Genomic DNA, 22,417 nt, shown 5'->3' with positions numbered 1-22,417 from the left:
TTAAAAGTTTCTGTTGCGTTTGCCATGAAGTGAGTGAAAGAGGGTGACTGGTACCTCAATAAAAAAATGACAAAGCGTCTTAAAACGATCAACAGCTTCTCAATAATGGAAGAGCTGCAGTCGTGGCTGGAGCAAAACCCAAACGCACACAGGTCCCGTAGAGACGGGGGTTTCCAATGCTGCCTCCACTGCTCGTGATATGATCACTTATCTTTCACTAGCAGCACACACACACTATGTGCCCATACACTACTGCGCGCACACACACACACACACACACACACACACACACACACACACACACACACACACACACACACACACACACACACACACACACACACACACACACACACACACTATTGGTCAAAAGTACAAACAACCACACACATATACTATAACTTCATTGGATTGTTCATACTAGTGATATTTTTTGTATGCCATTGTAATTAGCCTGCAACATTCAATTGTGAGTTTACAGGTCTGTGTGTGTGTATGTGTGTATATAGAGGTTGGGCCAATACGTAGACCTACAACAAAGGAGGAGTCCCATCGACGCACAGTTTGAAATGTGCGGTGTTGACAACAATATCCTCAATGCTACAATACAGCTCAATTGCATATAGCCACCGCTGTATGCAGGTACATGCATGTTATGGAGCCACATGGGGGGGGGGGGGAAAGAAATCCATTCTGGAGTTTAAGTGTGTTCTCTTGCTTTATGCCAGTGGTCTCAAATTCGTTGCCACAGAGGGGCCATGTGCATGCAGGTTTTAAATCCAACCAATTAATGCTGGCTTAAATCGATTCCAGTTACTCATTCAGCCGCATGCATTTAGCTGCATCAAAGCACATAATTTAAGCAACTGCTGGTATGTAGGCAACACAAATAACTCACTGAGCTAATTATAGAACGAAGATCAAAGGCATAAAAACCAGCATACACACAGCCCCGTTTGAGACCACTGCGATAAACCGTAAAACCCATCAATGCCCCGATACCATCCACAGTGAAGCTGTCAATATTTGACTGACGTCAAGCGAACGCACGCCGCTGGCATGAAAGGATATTGATTGGAGGGGGAACAGAAAATTGACAGTAATTTCATTGACAAACACCCACTGGTACACGATGACGTCAAATCTAAATTGTGTTTTCCACGAAGAGGATGCTTTCGTGTGGAAATGCACAAGCATTACAATTGTATTCATTCTATGGAATATATACTTTTAAGACATGTTTGTATGGGCACTAAACTGAGGAAAAAGTTCATTTTGATGTCAGCTTGTCTTTTAACCCTTTCAGTCCAGAGTGAATATGGCACTAGAGCGTAACGACTGCAAATGGCTGCTTAAGTACCGTTTTGAGCCCCGATTAAAACAACATTAAATTCTCTCAACCTTCTAAATTTTCTCCACCAAAGAGTCACTTCATACTGAGGTTTGGGACTGAAAGGGTTAACGAGGTGTCTTAATGCCTTTAATCCAATTTCATTATTTCTTTTCATTTGAACAATCAAACACGTGCTTTTCGGGAAGTAAAAGTGTGTATTAGGAAGTAAGTCTGTTCATGTTGGCATGTAAATGTGCGTGTTTGTGTTGTGAACACGCACGCTGGGCAGGTATACAGGTGCGCTTTGGCAGGTAGATGTGCTTTTGTAATGGGGACATGTTCAGTGCTTAAGTAAATGAGCACATTTTGAGATGTGTGCCGTGATGTTAAAGTTTGTGTGTGTGTGTGTGTGTGTGTGTGTGTGTGTATATATGTGTGTGTGTGTGTGTGTGTTGAGGGTAAAGTGTGTGTGTATATATGTGTGTGTGTGTTGAGGGTAAAGTGTGTGTGTATATGTGTGTGTGTGTGTGTTGAGATGTAACCCAAACGTGTGCTAGAGTTGGTACTGCATGTTGAGATAGTGTGATGTAAACGTGTGTATGTGTGTGTGTGTCTGTGGTGAGATGTGTGCTAGGGTTAGTACTGGATGTTGACTGGATGTTAACGTGTCATTGTGTTGAGATGCATGTCAGGGTGAGTACTGCACGTGGATACTGACCTGGCTGTGTCTGTGTGTGTGTGTGTGTGTGTGTGTGTGTGTGTGAGTACTGCACCTGGCTGGGTGTCGATCGGCTCCTTCCATCTCTTCTCTCTTCTCCTCCTCCTGTTCCTCTCCTCCTCTGCCGAGACATGGCCTCTGTGGGGAAAAAAGAGGTGGGAGAGACAGAGACAGAGAGGGAGAAAGAGGGAGAGGGAGAGGGAGAGAGAAAGAGGACAAATGGATGTAAACAGGCCAGTCTCTCACACAGTTGCCTGACGCCCCAGCGTGGCTTTCATTGATGGGGAGTAACTGACTAACTGACTAATTGGGCGGCCTGTAGCGTAGCGGTTACGGTAAATGACTGGGACACGCAAGGTCAGTGGTTCTAATCCCGGCGTAGCCACAATAAGATCCTCAAAGCCATTCCCTTAAGCGAGGCCCTTAACCCTGCATTGCTCCAGGGGAGGATTGTCTCCTGCTTAGTCTAATCAACTGTATGTCGCTCTGGATAAGAGCGTCTGCCAAATGCCAGTAGTGTAATGTAACTGACACACCGACTGAGCATTACTGCTGGTCCTCAGACAGGCTTCTCACACGAGGCAGAGAAATACATAATACTTCCATTTAAATGCAATGAATTGGTGTGAATGAAAACATGTTTTTTATTTTATTTTATAATTGCTTTGTTTTAATGAATGAAATGCTGATTTATCCCAGTGGGACCAGTGATTGGGACCTACCGAATGTTCTCAAGAAGTGCAAAACCTGCACGTTTTCTGGCTGGCTGAATTGAGTCCAAAACAATGCACATTTTTGAGCCGGGTCTGATCTGGGTATATCACTGCCATTTTCCTTTACATGGGAGACTGTTTGTAAAACCAGGGACCTCAAAAAGAAAGCCTGACTCCCTCCATTAACTTTTTAAAGCATTTGTTTGCACCTGTAGCATCACAACAATCAGAGCAGAGATATGTTATTCAGCTCCAGAAAGTGCACCAGGGTTCCCTGGTGTCCTGGCCACCTGATAATCCCACAGGATAACTGGCTAATGTGAGCATTCTGGCACAAAATGGCTGCCACGCATCACCCGGGAGGGGGGGGGTTACCGATTAACCATGTGGTAATAATAATAATATCAAGGTCAGCAGACCGGTGAAGCGGCCATTTTGGAGGCTGCACAAATGTAACGTTTGAAGTGGAGAGGTCAGGGAAAAGAGAAACAGTAAGAGGGTACATACCACCAGCACCAGCACAGCAAACTATTCATCGAAAGGAGGGAGGGAGGGAGGAGAGAGGGGGACACAGTGACACTGAACACTACCCTACAAGGCATCCCAACATCACTGAACACTACCCTACAGGAGACCCCAACATCACTGAACACTACCCTACAGGAGACCCCAACATCACTGAACACTACCCTACAGAGGCCACAAAAATCACTGAACACTACCCTACAGGAGGCCCCGACATCACTGAACACTACCCTACAGGAGACCCCGACACCACTGAACACTACCCTACAGGAGACCCCAACATCACTGAACACTACCCTACAGGGGACCCCAGCATCACTGAACACTACCCTACAGGAGACCCCGACACCACTGAACACTACCCTACAGGAGACCCCGACATCACTGAACACTACCCTACAGGAGACCCCCACATCACTGAACACTACCCTACAGGAGACCCCGACATCACTGAACACTACCCTACAGGAGACCCCGACATCACTGAACACTACCCTACAGGAGACCCCAACATCACTGAACACTACCCTACAGGAGACCCCAACATCACTGAACACTACCCTACAAGCCCCGGACATAATATTACCATAAAGGGGACCCCAACATTTCTGAAAACTACCCTACAAGACATCCCAACATTACTGAGCACTACCTTACAGGAGACTCCAACATAACTAAACACTACCCTACAGTGGACCCCAATATTACTGAATATTACAATACAGGGGACCCCCAACGTTACGGAATATTACCATACAGGGGACCCAGAAAACATTCATATGACAAATATAAATCGTGAAAGGGGGGGAAAACACCAGAAGAACTGGTTGCATTTCAGGAGCATATGCCTGAGAATAGGGACATGCGTTTTTCATGCCAAGACATTGTTTGAAAAAGAAGAGTGAAATCGGGGGTTATGAACGAGCATTGAGAGAATGACAAAGAGCAAGGCGGGGTCATGCCATATATACATATTATATAAATTCCCTATATACAACGGGAATTTCAAAAAGCTGTGCACAAGCACAGCACTCGGGACCAGGTTGGATGTTATCCAGTTGGTGTGGTGTCAACATCTCGAAAACTGTGGGAGGAGATAGCGGACAAACATCGGGCGGACTGCCCCGCACAATCACACCGATAACGCAAGACGCGGAAAGAGCGAGAGACACAAATAAAGGGAGACGCAGTGGAAGCGGGTTGGGGAGGGCAGACCTTGCTCTTGTTCTCCGCCTTGTTGTTTGCGGCGCGCCCTTCCTTGTCCAGATGCGCGCCGGTCCTCTTGCAGGGCGGGGCCACAGGGGAGCTCTCCTCGGAGTCCCGCTGACCACTGGCGGACTGAGGAGGGAGGGACAGAGGGAGAGAGAGAGAGAGAGAGAAGGGGGGGGGGGGAGAGAGAGAGAGGCTTTAACCCTACACGTCAGTGTTCTACAACTCCGTTGCTTTATATTAGATTACATTACATTATCGCCGTTTGGCAGACGCTCTTATCCAGAGCGACGTACAGTTGATTAGACGATGCAGGAGACAATCCTCCCCCGGGAGCAATGCGGGGTTAAGGGCCTCGCTCAAGGGCCCAACGGCTGTGCAGATCTTATTGTGGCTACACTGGGGATCGAACCGCCGACCTTGCGGGTCCCGGTCATAACCACTATGCTACAGGCCGGCCTACGGCTTCAGCGATTGTTACACTGGCATTAGAACGCCAGGCTTCTCTCGGTCCCTGTAATCAGGGACCAAGCTAGACCTGGGCACACCAAGACAGGTAAAGACTCAATCAATTAACTATCAGGTATGCAAGAAACTCAGAAGTACCGCTGGTCTCATGATTTGAAAATTTGTGTTCCACGTGCTCAAATGTTCACTGGATAACTACAGGTTACCGCTTGCAGTCAACGGACTGCTATGACCCTGACAAAACCCACACTCAGAGAAGTGATGTCCATTAGTATGGGGTGATCATAGTTTTTACAAAGAATTAAAGTTAAAGTTTGTAATAACTATTGAAAAACGCCAGCATATAAACATGCTTGCACTTCCACTAAATGGTTCTGACTTCGCATAGCCTGGTACCACAAACGTTTCTGAAGTCTGCAGATGAATCCATTGGGTTTCCCTTTATAAAACCAAAATATTGGTTCACTGGAGGTGTAGCCTTTTTGGCAAACAAATCTTGGACCTCCACCTTGTCCCTCTACTCTTGAGTAATCTGCTAGCCAAAAGGTTCACTGACCAACAACAGCCCTGCTGATGTGGTGCAAATCTCTGATGTAAATCATGAAGAGGGTTTGGCTTGGTTACATTTCTGTGTGACTTTACATATAATTCCGGTGTACAAATCTTCCCACAAATGTCCAACCGAACCCCTTGTTGTCTGAGTATCTCACGTAAGGTAATTTTTCTTGCTTTCGTGGGAGTGTTTTTGAGAAGTGGACGCAACGTTACTCACCCGCCTTCTGGGAACGGAGTGGGTCTTGTCCTCCGAGGAAGAGGACGAGCCGGAGGAATGTGAGGAAGATGAGGCGGAGTCGGAATCGGAGGAAGAGGAGTCGCTGGAGGGCGAGGAGCGGCCGTCCCGGTCCCGCTCCTGGTCCGCGTCCCTCTCCGCTTCGTTCTCCTCCGGGGGGGGCGAGGGCGGCAGAACGGGCCCCATGACGGCTCCCGACAGACCCCTGTCCGCACCGGTCGCCGTCGGCTTCCTGGGCCTCTCCTCCTGGGGTTTCCCTCCGTCTCGCTGCCCGGCCTTGGTGGCCGGGACCTCCGGGCCCCGCCTCTCCGCCTCTCCCTGGTCCTTGTCGCGTCCCGGCTGCGCTGCCCCGGCGGGGGCCCCGGCGGGGGCCCCGGTCTCCGAAGACGCGTCCCGCGGCCGAGTCGTCCCGGAGTCGCCGGTCGTTTGGGGTGTCGCCGCAAGCGGCTGCTCGGCGGCCGGAGAACCCACCTGGAGAACCCCCTCTCGGGGACCTCCGTCCTTGCCCGGGCCGGGCTTGCCGGGGGAGGCGAGTAAGGCTGGAAGCTCCGGTGGCGGCGTGTCGGAGAAGGTGCGGGGCCTCTTGATGAGCGGAGTCGCGGAAGCGGAGGTAGGGGACGACAGCAAGGGGGTGTCCCGCAGGAAGCGGAACTTCTTGGAGGAGGGCTGGGGGGACAGGGGCGAGGAGAGCGGGCCCTCCGCTGGCCTCCCGGGAGTTTGGGTCTGAGGGGGACCGACGGTGGGCTCCTCCTTCTCCTGGTCTTTCCTCTCCACCTCAGGGGCGTTCCCGGCCAGACTGGAGAGGCCAGGGACCGGCATGAGGGAGGAGGTCAGGCCCCCAAATTCTCGTCCCCGTTTCCACGGTGGCAGACGGCTCTCCCTCTCCTTCTCCTTCTCTCTCTCCAGCGCCAACTTCTCCTCCCTCTCTCGGTCAAGGGCTTTCTCGCGCTCCTCCCGTTCTCTCTGTAGAGCTTTCTCTCTCTCCTCTCGTTCCCTCTCCCTCTCTCGTTCAAGGGCCTTCTCCTTTTCCTCCCTTTCTCTCTGTAGAGCCTTCTCCCTCTCCTCTCGTTCCTTCTCCCTCTCTCGTTCAAGGGCCTTCTCCTTTTCCTCCCTTTCTCTCTGTAGAGCCTTCTCCCTCTCCTCTCGTTCCTTCTCCCTCTCTCGTTCAAGGGCTTTCTCTCGCTCCTCTCTCTCTCTCTGCAGGGCCTTCTCCCTCTCCTCTCGTTCTTTCTCCCTCTCTCGTTCAAGGGCTTTCTCTTTTTCCTCCCGTTCTCTCTGTAGAGCTTTCTCCCTCTCTCGTTCAAGGGCTTTCTCTCGCTCCTCTCTCTCTCTCTGCAGGGCCTTCTCTCGTTCCTCTCTCTCTCTCTGCAGGGCCTTCTCTCGCTCCTCTCTTTCTCTCTGCAGAGCCTTCTCTCTCTCCTCTCGTTCCTTCTCCCTCTCTCGTTCAAGGGCCTTCTCCCTCTCTCGTTCGAGGGCCTTCTCCCGCTCTCGTTCAAGGGCCTTCTCCCGCTCTCGTTCGAGGGCCTTCTCCTTTTCCTCCCGTTCCCTCTGCAGGGCCTTCTCCCTCTCCTCCCGTTCCCTCTGCAGGGCCTTCTCCCTCTCCTCCTTCTCCTTCTCCAGGGCCCTCTCTCTCTCGGCGCGCTCTCGCTCCAGGGCCTCCCGGTTGTGCGGGTCCATTTTGACGCCGTCCCGCTCCGGGTCTTCGGCCGTCGCCATGACGACCCTGGCGGAAGCCGGGCCGAAGGCGGGGAAGTGGGGTCCCCGCGGCATGGCGTGGCCGACGGCGAGGGCCGCGCTGAAGGTGATGGTGGAGACGGCCGCCGAGGCCACGCCCTTGCCGCCCAGCGGGGCGGCGCCGGGGGCGGGCGGGACCGGGCCCCCCGTGTGCGCGATTGTCGTGATCCCGCCCTCGCGGAGCAAGGCGCCGGGGAACAGCGCGGCGGCCAGGCCGTCGGCGGGGCCGGCGGCCGCGGTCGCCGCGGCGGCGAGCTCCTGCTCCTCGGACTCCGAGCGGCCCTTCTTCCTGCTCGCGGCGAAGGCGCCCTCGGACTCCATCTTGCGCGCCAGCAGGGTGAGCGGGCCGGGCTTGCGCTCGCCGGCGCCCCCGTGCGGCTCGGGGCTGCTGCTGCGGCTGTTGCTGCTGGAGCTGCCGGAGCTGGAGCTGCTGTCCTGCCGCTGCAGGGACGGGGGCGACCGGCCTCCCGCGGCGGGGTGCCTCCGCGCCCCTGCCCCTAAACCGACCCCGGGCTCGGCCCCCGCCCCGGCACCTGCCACGCCTTCGGGCTCATCCAGGCTGGGCGGACTCTGTTTGGGGGTCTCGGGCAGGGGGAAGGAGAGCTCCGGAGGAGGGGAGGGCGGGGGGGTCGGCTGGCGAAGCGACAGCTGGGGGTGCGAGTGGGGGTGCGGCTGGTGGGGGGGCAGCTGCAGGGGGATGTGTTGGGAGGGCGGCTGGGCGCGCCTGGACCTCTCCCGGGCCGCCACGCTGCTGGGGGGCTCCCACCGGCCCCCCCTCCGGTGCCCCGCACCCCAGTCCTCCTCCTCTTCCTCGTCGTCCTCCTCCTCGTCGTCGTCGCTGTCGTCGTCGCTGTCCTGCTGGGAGCGCGCGGCGCGCTGGGCGGGGGCCAGGCCGGGCGGCGGGGCCGAGTGGGCGGGCGCGGGCGGGTCGGGGCGCAGCGGCGTCGGGCCCTGCCTCTCGGGGTCGCCGACCACGCGCACCGAGAGGGAGGCCACGGCGCGGGGCGGGGCGGAGGGCGAGGACGGGGTGGGGTCCTCGTGGCTCTGCCGGCCGGAGGACCACCGGCCCCGGCTGCCCGGGACCTCCTGGGGCTCGGGCTCGGGCTCCGCGGCGGGGGCGTCGCCCGCCACCTGCCCGGCCTGGCCTGGAGGGAAGGCCGCTTTGCGCGTATTGGGCTGCGAGAAGGGCGAGGCCTGCTCCATCGCGGCCGTCTCCCCGGCCCCGTCCTCCTCGCCCGCCTTCTCCATCCTGCCCCAGCCCTTCCCTCCCTCGTCCTTCTCCTCCCGCTGGTCAAAGGGGTGTCTCTTGTTCTGGATCCCCACAACAGGAGAGACTTCCTGGTGGCCAAAGGTGACCATAAAGGGGGAAAAAAAACATCACAAACGGCCACATACACACCCGACAAAGAGGAAAACAATGCAGCCAAGACAAATGTGCCCGGTTAAACACGAAAACAGGCCTTTCAGTTCTCCTGTGCCAGCCACTTAGAAGTATGCAATGCAAAGTAAACTGACTTTCCATGACCTGCCTGCTGCTTTTAACCATGCAGATCTATTGGTGCCGCTCCTGCTTGCTGTCCTGGACATGTTTCTCCCTGCTTGATAGTGCCCCAAGGCTCCATGTTGGGCCCGTTTACATTTTCCCCCTGTATCCTCCCCAAATTGTGTGTCCAACTCAAATCACACTCTCTGAAGTGACACCTGACCATAGACTACATTACATTACATTAATGGCATTTGGAAGACGCTTTTATCCAAAGCGACTTACAGTTGATTAGACTAAGCAGGAGCAATGCAGGATTAAGGGTAATACCTATAGTAGTCATACCTTAACCACTATGCTACAGGCCACCCCTAGACTAATTTTCTACACTACCAAAAACACAGGCCCCCTGTCCTGCAGCACCCCATACAGTGGAACAACAAACAACTGGTGTTTGTTTACCGCAACACACTTCCAAATGATCTCCATAAGTGAGAAATATCACTTTTTCTTTACCCCACTGTGGGATTTGAACTGCGGCTTGTTTCGGGAGCAAAGGGTTCTCACCTGGCCTGGTTGGGGACAGGAAGTTCCATCGTTAGCGTCAGAGTGGTCCTCCTGGTCAGGGCCTACGGGGCTGTCCATGTCTAAGAGAAACAGACGCAAGAGGTCAGAGGTCAGAGGTCACGCACATGCTCCGGGAGTCTCAACGGACGCTAATCACCAACCCACTTGTGGTCATGAATTGTGTTCTCCTCAGCGCACACCGTCAGTGTGAGAAGGCGAAATTAACTCACTTACACCCAGACAGACACGCGGCCGTGCCTGGTGCATCAGTATTAGCATGGCAAGCTCATCACTGGAGACACATACACAGCTGCAGCCACTACACCGGCACGCACACTTACACACACCCCAGTAAGGCAAGAGTTGAGGGGACCGGTTGTAAGCAGTCGGGAAAGAGGAAAGAGGGGCGTAGTCGGGGGGGTAAAGGGGTGCGTGGTCGGGGGGGGAAAGGGGTGCGTAGTCAGGGAGGTGAAGGGGGGGGGCGTAGTCGGGGGGGGAAAGGGGTGCGTAGTCAGGGGTGAAAGGGGGGTGAAAGGGGGGCGTAGTCGGGGTGAAAGGGGTGCGTAGTCGGGGTGAAAGGGGTGCGTAGTCGGGGTGAAAGGGGTGCGTAGTCGAATTCTTACCGTCAGCCTCGGCTGCCTCCCTCGCCTCTCTCTCCAGCCTCTGTCTCAGGAGCTCCTGCTGCTTGGCCAGGTACTGCTTTATGAAGCTGTTCTGACTCATCTCCTCCCCGATCTGCAACACCCACAGCGCTTTACAAACCTGCCCCCAATATCACACACAAAAACACGCGCATGCGTGTACACGCACGCGGCCTGCAGAGATCTGCGCTCCCAACGTGACACAAAAGCGCAGACGTACCCCACACACACACACACACGACGCTCCGGGTGGCTATTCCCAATCTGAGACACACACGAACACCGCCCTCGCGCACACGCATACACACACACACACACACACACACACACACACCTTTCAGAAAGCCGCTTCTTCTCTCACACTCACACAAAATGTCGAAAACCGTGACCGACCGAAGGATCGTCAGTTGACGGAAACGGAAACGGAAACGCACATTATTCTTAATCTGCGAGCCGGCGTGGCTCAGGTATGCAGAAAAGCACGTTTGATCTCCTCAGCGCACACTGTCGGTGTGAGAGGTGAGCTGAACTCACTTACACCCAGACAGACACGCGGTCCAGCCTGGTGCATCAGTATTAGCATGGCAGGCTCATCACTGGAGACATGCACACACAGACACACAGACACAGACAGACACACACAGGCACACACAGGCACACACAGGCACACACAGGCACACACAGGCACACACAGGCACACAGGCACACAGGCACACAGGCACACACACAGGCACACACACACAGGCACACACACACAGGCACACACACACAGGCACACACACACAGGCACACACACACAGGCACACACACACAGGCACACACACAGGCACACACACACAGGCACACACACACAGGCACACACACAGGCACACACACACACAGGCACACACACAGGCACACACACAGGCACACACACAGGCACACACACAGGCACACACACACAGGCGCACACACAGGCGCACACACAGGCGCACACACAGGCGCACACACACAGGCACACACACAGGCACACACACAGGCACACACACACACACTTCACTTCTGCACACTGCTTCTCACCTGGGAGTTTGGCTGCAGTCCAATGTGAGCGGTAGAGGTTCTCTGCAGGTTTTCCAACATCAGAGCCTGAAACATAGAAATGCAAGATTTTAAATATGACCCAAGACCAACCCAACACCCGATCCAATCCGAAACGCTCTGCTTTAAATATGACCCAACACCTGCATCCTACAGCACAATCCAAGATCAGATAAGAGTCGATCATCATAGCTTTCTTCTCTGCAGAATAGAAGGTCTGTGGTCAACGTCCGTGCAAGAGTTTCACATTTTGTTCTCCATTATAACCTGTAATACCACAACTGTGAACTTCGAAGCGGTTACATGCTTTAAAAAGGCAAGTTGCTAACGAGTTGCTAAATTTAAACTACAACTATAAAATTTGAGTGGTGGCTGGCGGAATACGACCGTTGTTGTCGTTTCAATGTAGCAACCTTTTTCAGGGCACATAATAGCATAGCGATATTGCACGGTTGAGATATTAACCGTTCATGGGTGGGGGATTAGATCTCCTCAGCGCACACCGTCAGTGTGAGAGGTGAGCTGAACTCACTTACACCCAGACAGACACGCGGTCCAGCCTGGTGCATCAGTATTAGCATGGCAGGCTCATCATTGGAGACATGCATACAAGCACACACGCGCACACGCGCACACACACACACACACAGGAGAAACTAAACTGGCCTGTTGATTTACACACACCAGAAGATTGACGTTTTGATACATGGTCATAAAATTCTAGACTTTCTGCAAGTGCTGAAACGGGACCACAGCGTAGTGATGGTACGGTAACTCAGAGGTTTCAGAGTAATTCAGCTGTACACAATGGATAGGATTAAAAACATTTTTTTTAAATGTTGTACAAGCTTCTCTAGCATCTGCTAAACTGCCAAATGAAAAATAAAAAACTTGACAGGAAAATGTAAATGCACTTTGGTTGTGATTGCAAATGTGCCAAAAGTATCTAGGGCACAGAGACTCAAATCTGACCCTGGTTTTCTTTTCTCCCCAAGTAATCAACTGCACAATTAGCCCACTACCAATTGCCCAGAGCGTCTTCACACTGACTTCCGGATAAAGGGAGGGCGGAGAACCAGCACTTCTTGGCCCCCGAGGAACCATGACCCAAACACAGGCCACAGCTAGCTCCGAAAATTGAAGATGCTTGAACAACTAATGAAATTAACAGTTAAAACCAAACCAATATTTGTTTTGACCACCCTTTGCCTTTAAAACTGCATTCTCTTATGGTACACTATTCTTAGGTACACTATCAAAAAAAATAATTATTATAATAATTATAATAATAATAATGGCTGGCAGGTTATTCCACACATATTTGAAAAAGGTTTTCTGCAGACTTCTGGCTGTCTTGCTTGCTTCAGTTTCCCCATTTAATCACAGACAGCCTCAATCAAATTCTCTGTAATCTTTAATTTTTCGGGGGAAATTAATGTTTGGAAATCTCAAAATCGCTACTTCCCTCCCTACTGCTATTTCTACTGACACACTAATGCTGAATTAAAACCAAAAAATATACATAAACATCTAATAAACAAAATAGACATCCGAAGAAATTTAGGGTGCCTAAGACTTTTGCACAGAACCGTCGTACACCCTTTCCAACTCACGCACCCTCACTTACTCGCATGCTTGTGTGCAAGAAGCACCTTTCAACATGAACACACGTTGCGCGCACACACACTAGACACTAGTTAAATATTTGCAGAGTCCTCCCACTTTCCACATTAGAATGGGGCTAAAATGGCAGCAAGACGGCCTCGTGCAGAATCTACTCGGCGTAAAAGTGTGAGAGAAAGCGGGAGACGCAGAGAGAGAGAGAAAGACCAAGCCAGAACTGCTGCACCTCACCGCGAACACTTACCACCGTCTGTCATTTACAGTGGACACAAGGGCGGTCTCTCTCAAACACCTGTCAAGTGGTCAAGGGTAGTTTCCAACTGCTGGGTTCAAGTAATTCTTCACAGCTACACACCAGGAACACCAGCTATACGCCATAATGTAACATGTAGGTTTCGCACTCAACACTCGTTTCAGGGGGCAATAGAGAGAAACGTTTTTTAACTGCATTTAAAAATAAAACTGATTAAATAACATTGCAATTAATTAATAGCTAGAAAAACCACAGAGCACATAAAGTTCAGGACAAATTCAGCACGCGCTTTCTGAAAGGCCCAGGGTGATTGAAAACAATGCCCAAAAACTGCACAGTGCGAATGTAGCAACCGCGGTTTCACTCGGTCCACTAACCTTTTGAGTCGCGAGATCACAAATATGCGAGTAGAATGTAGTAAACGGAAGATTCTAAAGCTGATGTAATCATCACTACTGGTAATTGAAAGCAACGGAGTTGCAGAGGAGATCTAATTTTTTTAAAAGATATCCCATAAAACCTACTCTAGTATAAATGACTGCCATTAACTGGTCTGCGATAGTGGAACCAGTTCTAGGAACAGAAAAGGTTGGACCAAAATGCAGAAATGTTCGTGAAATCTTTTGAGGAGAAACTTTGTATAATTCGGAGAAAATGTGTATATTGCAAAGAAACAACAAAAAAAACAAAAAAATGTTTAGTAAGGACATCACTAACTAAAATTCAGGTTTCCGTGGAAACATCCGTTTTTGTTAGATTTAAAATAAAATAAAAAGATTTCTGGATTTAGAGAGAGTATATGGTTTGTACCAACAATAACGATAGCTACTTTCCAGTGTAACGTTAAGAAAATCTGAATTAGCTACCTGCTGCCCTGATTGACAGTGTTTGTTAGCTAGCTAGCTAGCAAGCTAGTAATGCGACCACCCTCATGTACACATGTCAATTATAAAAGTATTGGACAAGAAACAAGAAAGGCGTATTTAGCTAACGTTAACTTCTTTTAAAAATGCATAATACTATCGTGATAATACCATCTGGAATAGTTCGTGATCTATAATCGTTCCAATGTAACGAAAATATATTCAACAGAGACAATGGTGTGCTTTGCAATAAAACTACAGCGAGCTAGAGAACATTCGTTACTTGGAATCTGATTTGATACCAACAAGTATGGGAACTAGCGACGTCTTCACTCAAAAGGAAAACCATAACGTGACACGTTTGGGCCTCGACAGATAACCGAACTTATACGAAATTATCGATTCTGTTATTCGCGCCTTAAAATATTGCAACGTCGGTGTTTACACAATTTAATGACGGATCGGTTTCGTAGACGCGCTTAGCGCGCCCCCGGACCCCTTGTTGAAGAAAAAAAGCACTTTCCTTCCCGGCCTCCTATCCCAGTCCCGCGCGTATCCGTTAACATACCAAGAGCATGCGCGCCCCCATCTTCCCCCCACCCCCTTCGTGCACACACGAACACACAAAGCGCGGGCCCGCTGACTACTCGAAAAACTAAGACACCGACTCACATAAACACACTAGCGAGCAAGCAAGCTCGACTTCACTAGGCCTGATATTCTCGACTGGCGCAGCACTACAACTTTACACAACGCAAAGCACTAAACTCGCAGTTTCCGAAACTAATCTGCAAAGACCACCATCATAACCAGTCCTTTCCCGCGCACCCATACTCACAAGCTGTGCAGACCGAGTAAGCACCCCCGCTTCCAAACCACCGACAGTCGGCCTCTTTAGCCTCACGGTCTAGCTGCCGCAGACTAAACCCGAACTTCTTTTTCAGACCGAAAACCCAAGTTAAACTTACCCCTTTCAGTCGCTTGATTAGGGCATTCTTTTGCCCGCTTTTAGGGAGGCCGCGTTGCTCCAGAGCGGTTTTTAAATCCGCCACACGGAGCGAATGAAGCGGCCTCCCGTCTAGCGTAACGTCTTCGAGGTCCGCCATCTTGCTTCCCTTCGCTCTCTCTCCAACTCCGGTCGCTGCAACGCCTTCCATCGCTGACGTCACAGTTCGGCGATATCCGGAAGGGGAGGAGAAACGCTGACTGACGCTTGCTGTACCGCGATAAGATCTGTAAGCATACAGTTATTTACAGTAGCCCTACTATTTTAAATGATCTAAACTAGATTACTGATGCACAAATCACGCTGTAGATATATATATTTTAATACATATTACGCGTAAAGACAAAATAAGGCAACACCAGGGACAATGCAACCACGCATAAGAAAAAATTAAAACCATTAAGCCAGTCGGAAAATATTACAACTGAATTGAATGAGGTCAAGGTTTGAGCAGACTGCAGATGAAGAAGGCTATAAACTTCATTGGCAGGAGATAGAGAATAAGAGAAAGCTTGAGGGAATGTTTTACATTTACATTGCATTCCATTAATTAGATGCCCATATCCAATTCAATCATTACAGTGTAACAGAATGAAAGAACAAATACCAGCCATAAGCCCCCAAATGGCATGGGTAAACAAATCCCTACTGGTGAGAAAAAAGCTCAAGTGACGGGAAGAAATCTCAAATCCCCCCCAAAAAAGATGGGACTTGCAGTGCAAGAGAGCATAAGTCCAACAAATGTTCCACACTTGAGCATTTGTTTAAACAAAATGCTGTACAACAGAAGCATGCATTCAAGCCGAGTCTTTAGTATACTTTATATACTGGACCCACTGCCAGGGAGACAGGTAACAGTTAAAGCCAAATAAATGTTAGGGAGATATAAAGGGCAACCATTTTGTTTTCCAAAAACACGGCTTCACAAAATGGCAGGTTCTGTTGTTATAATATTAAACTACATTCAGCACTCTTATCCAGAGAACAGAAGTGCATCCATGCATAAGTTATAACAGCAATGGTACCAGCACTCCCCAAGCACTGTATGAAAGTCACCCGATTAAAACGTTACCTTTGGCAGGGGTGACATTGGTTCAGGAGGTAAGAGCAGTCGTCTGGCAGTCAGATGGTTGCCGATTCGATCCCGCCCTGGGTGTGTCGAAGTGTCCCTGAGCAAGACACCTAACCCCCAAATGCTCCTGACGAGCTGGTTGGTGCCTTGCATGGCAGCCAATTGCTGTTGATGTGTAAGTGTGTGTATGAATGGGTGAATGAGAAGCATCAATTGTACAGTGCTTTGGATACAGGCTATATAAATTCCAACTATTTACCATCTTGATGATGCCCGTGGAAAGGAAAGTTCACTGTAAATCATAATACATTAAGAACTGAACAAATCACGTGGGTAGTGGTAAGATAAAATTCAAGGAAAAGAGTATTTGTATATTTAGTCTGCTTTGATGTATTATTATTATTATTATTATTATTATTATTATTGAAGCATACAACATAGTGCTTTACAGCAGTAACATAACACCCCATCAAAATAACACAATAAAATGACTTAAAATCCAATCAAATGGTAAAACACAAGATAGGGGCAGCACATGGAGAGCAATATAATGATCTTTGACACACAATTTAATGGAATAACTGTTTAATTACTAGATTTATGAATGCCCATCTGTAGACAACCTAGCAGATGAATCATACCACAATCAGACAATGGGCTCTAGCAAAATATTATGAGTTATGAAATAGAACAAGATAAGTATAACTTCATACAAGAGAAAAATAATGTAACGGTTTGTTCTTCATAACGCTCCTGAGATAATGTAACCACAAATGAGGGCTACACTGCTCTCTAGAGGTTTAAGGATGTTTTGAAAGTAATTTCCATTGGGTTTTTTGGGGTTTTTTTTGTTTTACTAAAAGCTCTGCTCATTTCGTCAAGCGCACTGGGCATAATCACGTGAGCGAGCCTCGACATGTTCCTCCATATAAATAGTCCTAGCCATGGCGTATTCACAGATTTTTTTCAAATATGCCGTACATTCTGTATTACTGAAACAGAAAGTTCAGTGTATCTACGCAGAAAATAAATCGTCTAATGACAACACTAGCTAGTTTTGGCCTTCTTGACCAGTCCACTTTATTTCAGTTCACGTCCAAAAGCACGCCATTAGAATCTGTCGTCGATTTCACACCGGAAGTTGTGGAGGTTGAATCAACAAGACGCTCCTCCGTTAGCTAGCAATCAAAATGGCAATAATAGGGAAAAGGTGACATACATCGAGGTGAAAGGTGAGAACAGAATGAACCAAATAGTTCAAGCTTGCGATAGGATAACACCATATATAGGATTTGGCTGCCTACTGTGTCATTAACGCTGCCGTATTAGCTATATCGTGTAAATAATAGCCTAGCTAATCAACAACGTTACCAGGAAGTAAACGTTAGGCAACGGGTCGATTGGGCTAGCTATACTTACTAAGCTTACTGAAAAGTAACGTCAATTGTTAGCTAGCGTGTTAAAAAAACGCTTTCCAAATCGGCGGTAATGTAACGTTACATACATTTAGTAGCTTGCAATTTGTCGTTTTTAGTTCGTCGAAAACTATGTTGCTAAATAATATGACTTGGTTTCGTTAAGATAGCTATCTGCTTCTTAGATCAGCTTGCTTGTAGATTAATTAGCCGAAAGCTAGCTAACCTGTGCTCTCGCTAGTTGCTACCTAGTTAGGTAGCGCAACGTCAGCTCTGCCCATCTTTTCCACCGAATTTTGTTTTCAGCTTGCTACCGATTCACATCCAACCATCCGACACATCCATCTCAAATCCTTAACTACCGTTTGATAACTCACGGTTGATTCTCGTTTGACGGATTAAATCATACGAAACTCTTCCGAATAATAGCGAGAGACTAGATTAGATTACATTAGGGACTAATTGGAATATTCAGAATACGATCGTATCGTATTCGTATCTATTCTTGCGCTGGTCATAATAATGTAGCTAGCAAGATAGTTAGCTGCAGTTAAATTGAACATTTGCATTTGCATTGAAACATTTGCATTAAAACACATTGACGAACAGACAGGCCGTTGGGTCTTTGTATCTGGACAGCCCGTGAATTGGGGAAGATACGACGGTCTAGATTCTGAAAGCTCAGTGCACAAAAAGACTGACAGCCCATCAAACGCAGCCATTAGCGCTTGTTTATTCAAGTGTAACAGGGTGGTCCCAGACTGTTTGGGGGGGGGGGCGGGGGGCATTGGGACAGACATCGTCACCATTGAAGGAGAGTCCTCCATGTGCTAACAAGACCATAACCAGAACCGCTTGTGAGTGAAAACCGCTTGCAACTTGAGCTTCCTCCCTACCCACTCAGTGGGTGAGCGTTGAAGGACCCTGTTCTGATTTCGGTTTGATTTGCACTCCACATCTCAATGTACCATTTTCAGTCTCGCCCTCTCGCCCTCTCCCCTGCAGAGGATGTCTTGGTTCTCTCACACCCTGCAGGGACCTGGCCGGAGGCCTCCCTCTCCACAAACTTTGCCCTCTGCCATGGAGGACCTGTCCTACGCGTGCCTGGCACAGCCTCGCGCCGAATTGCAGCCCGTCGCCACGGCCCCCACCAGCCTGGCCCAGTTCCCCTCCGTGCCAAAAGTAACAGCGCCCCCTAGCCTGGAGGACTTGTCCTGCAGCTCCGCGGGTCTCGGGGTGGAGGCCGGGCCCATGCCGCTTTCCTACGTGACCATGCAGGAGCAGAGGTGTGTCCTGAGCTGGTTCCAGGGCTGGGGGGTCCCCCAGAGGGAGCGCTTCCTGCAGGACCTGCTCTCCAAGGCTGTGCCGGGGAAGGTCTGCACCCTACTGGAGCAGCTCAACACACTGCAGGTACTTGGCACCGACTGAACACAGTACAGGACCAACTGCACACAGTGCTGGTGCTAAACTCCAACTGAACACAAACTGCAGGTACTAAACACCAGCTTAACAGAGTACACAACCAACTGAACACGGTGGAGGTAATAAATATCAACTGAACGCAAACTGCAGGTAATAAGCACCAACTGAACACAGTGCAGGTACTCGACACGAAAAGAACGCAGTGCAGGTCCTGAAACGCAGCTCAACACACTGCTGGTATGCTGAACACTAATTCGACCAGGGGCCAGCAAACCCTTGTCCTGGAGAGCCGCAGGGTGTGGCTGGTTTTTCTTATCACGTTGAAATCAGCGACCGGTTCAGACCGAAGAACAAAGGTGAGGTGAGATAACTGTGTAATCGACTGCCTTCATTGATCAATTAAGTGCTGAATAACAACAAAAGCCAGCACACAATGTGGCTCTCCAGGACCAGGGTAGGGTTAGGACCCCTGAACTAGACTCACTGCGAAAGGGACTGAAACAGGAATCCCTGCACTCTAACTACCAATCGAAAAAAAAAAAAAAAAAATTATATATATATATATATATATATATATATATTAAATATATATATATTTTTACTTTATATCTTTATTTGCTTTTTCTTGACCCTGTAAAAGAGGTGGGAAAAGGAAGGGAAGACTGGTAAATCAATAAAATGTGAATTAGGCAAACAGTGTGTCCTTGCTATGTTCTTGAAATTTTGGAAGTTTGAAGCTGCATCAGTTACAGACACGGCATTTGCATGGCCGATGGGGAGAGGTGGATCCTTTGTACCCTCATTGAGCACTCTATTAGGCAGACCTGTAAACCAGTTTGTTAATTCAGATATTTTATCCGCCACTCTTTTTTGTCATTTATTCCCCATTCTGACATTGCCCATCCCCATCAAGAAATGTGATCTAAGTGACTTTAACCGTGGAATGATTATTGGTGCCAGAGTGTCTCAAAAACTGCTGATTTCCTGCGATTTTCACGGACGACAGTCTCTAGCGTTTGCATAGAATGGTATAAAAAAAAACATCCAGTGAGCTGCAGTTCTGTGGGCAGAAATGCGTTGTTAATGAGAGAGGTCAGATAAGACTGGTCGAAGCTGACAGGAAGGTGACAGTAACACAAATAACCACACATTACAGCAGTGGCATGCAGAAGAGCATCTCTGAACACACAGCCTGTCAAACCTCTTAAGTGGATAGACTACAGCAGCAGATGACCAATAGGTAAAAAAAAATATTTTTAAAAAGACTAAAATCCCTAATAAAGTGCTCAGTGAGTGTATATCACGCATTCTGAAAAAATACTTCTACAAAGGCTGCGCTCATGTATTCTTGCTCAAGAAAAGTTTGGGAGTCTCCTAACTTCAAGCTTCTAGTTCTTAAAGGAGCATTTAACGGGTTGGGAGTTCCTTAAAGATGGCGGACCGCGATCGATTTCCCGGTCAGGAGATAGGAGGCGGGAAAATAAGCGATTGGGAAGAGTGCCTGTCAATCTAGACTGACAGGCTCTCCGATTGGTCCTTTACCGCCGCTCCCGCCCCCTTGGCCCAGGTGCAGGATCGCCCGCCCAACATCTTCGAGTGTCAGCTGCGTCTGTGGTCGCAGTGGTTCGAGTCGTGGAGCGAGGCGGAGCGGAACAGCTTCCTGCAGGCCCTGGAGGACCGCGACCCCATCTTCACCGCCCACTTCTACCGGGGCGTGGCGGGGACCGCGGGGCGGCAGTGAGGGGAGCACCCCGAGAGAGGAGGCCCGGTCCTGGAGGCCCGGTTCCGGAGGTCCGGTCTGGTCCGGTCCGGTCTGGTCTGCGGGCTGGTGTCTGTTTCAACCAGTTTACCTTAGTTTGAGTTTTCTGACGGACTGTGATCAGAACTGTTTTTTTTATTTTTTATTTTTATTTTATTAAATGCAAAGAAATTCCCTTACGACTTACGAACACGATGCAGGTTTGCCTCATTATCATTTATTTTATTTTATTTCAATGCTTCATTATCTACCCAATGGTTAGTTTTCATGGCCTTGGTCTTTCATTTGATCATCCCCCCCACCCTTTCTATGTAACTATTTGCAGTATAGCACAGTATTATGGGACTTTTTATTCTTCATGGCTGGCTTAGCAATTTCAGACATAATGTGGTTTAAGAGGGTAGATATTCCCTCTAAATGTGACAAGTACCTAATTTAACGAAGTAAAAGGCTTGATACAATTCTGGGATTGTGATTGCGGTTGGAAGAAAAACCAGCACGACTGCCAGACTGAGTTTGAGGTCGAGAGGTGAGAGGTGAAGAGGAGAGGGTGAGACAGGAGGGCCGGCATTGGCTCGGGTGGTAAGAGCAGTCCTCTCATTGGCTCAGGTGGTAAGAGCAGTCGTCTGGCAGTCCAGGGTGCCTGGGTGTCGTCCCTGAGCAAGACACCTAACCCCCAAATGGTTGCCGTGCATGGCAGCCAATCGCCGTTGGTGTGTGAGCGTGAGTGCGTGAATGAACGGGTGAATGAGAAGCGTCAGTTGTACAGCGCTTTCGATAAAGGGGCGCTATATAAACGCCAACCATTTACAGGAGATGGTTGTTTTCACTTGACTATAATTGTAACAGCCCTAATTGTGTAATGTATAATATATAATACAATATATATATACTTCTATAGTATATATTGGATGAGCAGGTCAGTGAGTTCAAGGCTTGTGTAGAAGGAGTCTCTATGGGGCAACAAAATAGAACCATTACCTAATGATGAGAACAGACCAGCAATGCTAGTGTTTTCCTGCCACTGAATTGTACCGGACCTACTGCTTAGTTTGCCTAAAAGCGAAATAGTATCTAGCTCCGTATCAGGCCTCCACTACATGTCCTGACAAGCTATTCCACACAGTGACCGCTCTCTGTGTGGGGGGGGGAAAAGAAAACATCCTAATGATGGCTTCTCAAGGGTGGGTGCCTTGTTATTTTACCCCCCCCCCCCACCCCCCACCACCACCACCACCACCCCTCCCAGAGCTTCTGCTCCTCTCAAACAAGGACCGATGCAGGGGGGTTTTTTCCGCCCTCAACAGCCCCCTTGGGACAGACGCCTGTGTTTTGCTCTCGACAGCGCCCCGGGGGCAGGCGGCCATGTTTTTGACAGTTGCTCCAATGGACCCGTTTCAGTTAAGATTGCCTTTCCCCAAACCCCCTGGAGTTGCTCCAATGGACCTGTTTCAGTTAAGATTGCCTTTCCCCAAACCCCCTGGACTGAGGTTGGAAATGTTAAGGCCCAGTATATGAGGCTGGTACTTGCTGATATGTTTTTTTTCTTTTAGCAAGGTGACGGTCTGCACTTTCATATTCAGTGTATTATTTCAAATCAATGGTGCTGGAGTACAGAGCCAGGAGAACAGAAACAGAATGCTCGTACATGCAAGGTCAATGTCAAGATATCATATCATGGATCTATATAAAACCCTTTAAAAAGGCAATATAGGTATACTTACAATTATCAAATGAATGGCATGT

At 49.4% G+C, this 22,417-nt stretch overlaps 2 protein-coding genes and 3 non-coding genes across 8 annotated transcripts in view; 1 reads left to right on the top strand and 4 right to left on the bottom strand.

Annotated features, from left to right (window-relative positions):
• acin1a (apoptotic chromatin condensation inducer 1a) overlaps nucleotides 1–15,159 on the bottom strand; it is a 34,659-nt gene extending 19,500 nt beyond the window's left edge. For both annotated transcript variants that reach the window (XM_061253444.1, XM_061253445.1), the window contains exons 1-7: nucleotides 14,966–15,159; nucleotides 11,241–11,306; nucleotides 10,164–10,275; nucleotides 9,541–9,620; nucleotides 5,739–8,828; nucleotides 4,505–4,627; nucleotides 2,107–2,189 (exon numbers count right to left, since the gene is read on the bottom strand). In XM_061253444.1, the coding sequence (XP_061109428.1) occupies nucleotides 2,107–2,189; nucleotides 4,505–4,627; nucleotides 5,739–8,828; nucleotides 9,541–9,620; nucleotides 10,164–10,275; nucleotides 11,241–11,306; nucleotides 14,966–15,154 (3,743 nt within the window). In that variant the 5' untranslated portion in view covers nucleotides 15,155–15,159. The remainder of the gene's footprint in view (nucleotides 1–2,106; nucleotides 2,190–4,504; nucleotides 4,628–5,738; nucleotides 8,829–9,540; nucleotides 9,621–10,163; nucleotides 10,276–11,240; nucleotides 11,307–14,965) is intronic.
• Nucleotides 9,725–9,838, bottom strand: LOC133138042 (small nucleolar RNA U6-53/MBII-28). Its single transcript, XR_009709661.1, has one exon. It is a non-coding gene; the product is annotated as a small nucleolar RNA U6-53/MBII-28 (small nucleolar RNA).
• On the bottom strand, nucleotides 10,671–10,783 carry LOC133138044 (small nucleolar RNA U6-53/MBII-28). Its single transcript, XR_009709663.1, has one exon. It is a non-coding gene; the product is annotated as a small nucleolar RNA U6-53/MBII-28 (small nucleolar RNA).
• Nucleotides 11,746–11,858, bottom strand: LOC133138043 (small nucleolar RNA U6-53/MBII-28). Its single transcript, XR_009709662.1, has one exon. It is a non-coding gene; the product is annotated as a small nucleolar RNA U6-53/MBII-28 (small nucleolar RNA).
• On the top strand, nucleotides 14,679–21,132 carry c9h14orf119 (chromosome 9 C14orf119 homolog). Of its 3 annotated transcripts, none has more exons than XM_061253453.1 (3): nucleotides 14,679–15,232; nucleotides 18,496–18,900; nucleotides 20,480–21,132. In XM_061253453.1, exons 2-3 carry the CDS (start codon nucleotides 18,499–18,501, stop codon nucleotides 20,651–20,653), a joined length of 576 nt encoding a protein of 191 aa, XP_061109437.1. In that variant the 5' UTR covers nucleotides 14,679–15,232; nucleotides 18,496–18,498; the 3' UTR covers nucleotides 20,654–21,132. The 3 variants fall into 3 exon arrangements, with proteins under 3 accessions (XP_061109437.1, XP_061109435.1, XP_061109436.1); XM_061253451.1 differs by lacking the exon at nucleotides 14,679–15,232 and adding an exon at nucleotides 17,167–17,307; XM_061253452.1 differs by lacking the exon at nucleotides 14,679–15,232 and adding an exon at nucleotides 17,337–18,347.
• The last annotated feature ends 1,285 nt before the right edge of the window (nucleotides 21,133–22,417 follow it).

The sequence above is a fragment of the Conger conger genome, chromosome 9, assembly GCF_963514075.1.
Source record: "Conger conger chromosome 9, fConCon1.1, whole genome shotgun sequence".
Lineage (NCBI taxonomy): Eukaryota > Metazoa > Chordata > Actinopteri > Anguilliformes > Congridae > Conger > Conger conger.
Note: the sequence above shows the minus strand (reverse complement) of the source record. Positions and strands in the feature narration are given on the sequence as shown.

Bases quoted from the DNA above. Each gene is read 5' to 3' on its own strand.
- c9h14orf119 (XM_061253453.1), top strand. From the start codon at position 18,499: ATGTCTTGGTTCTCTCACACCCTGCAGGGACCTGGCCGGAGGCCTCCC. The intron at 18,901-20,479 runs GTACTTGGCACC...CCCTTGGCCCAG, and splicing joins AGCAGCTCAACACACTGCAG to GTGCAGGATCGCCCGCCCAA.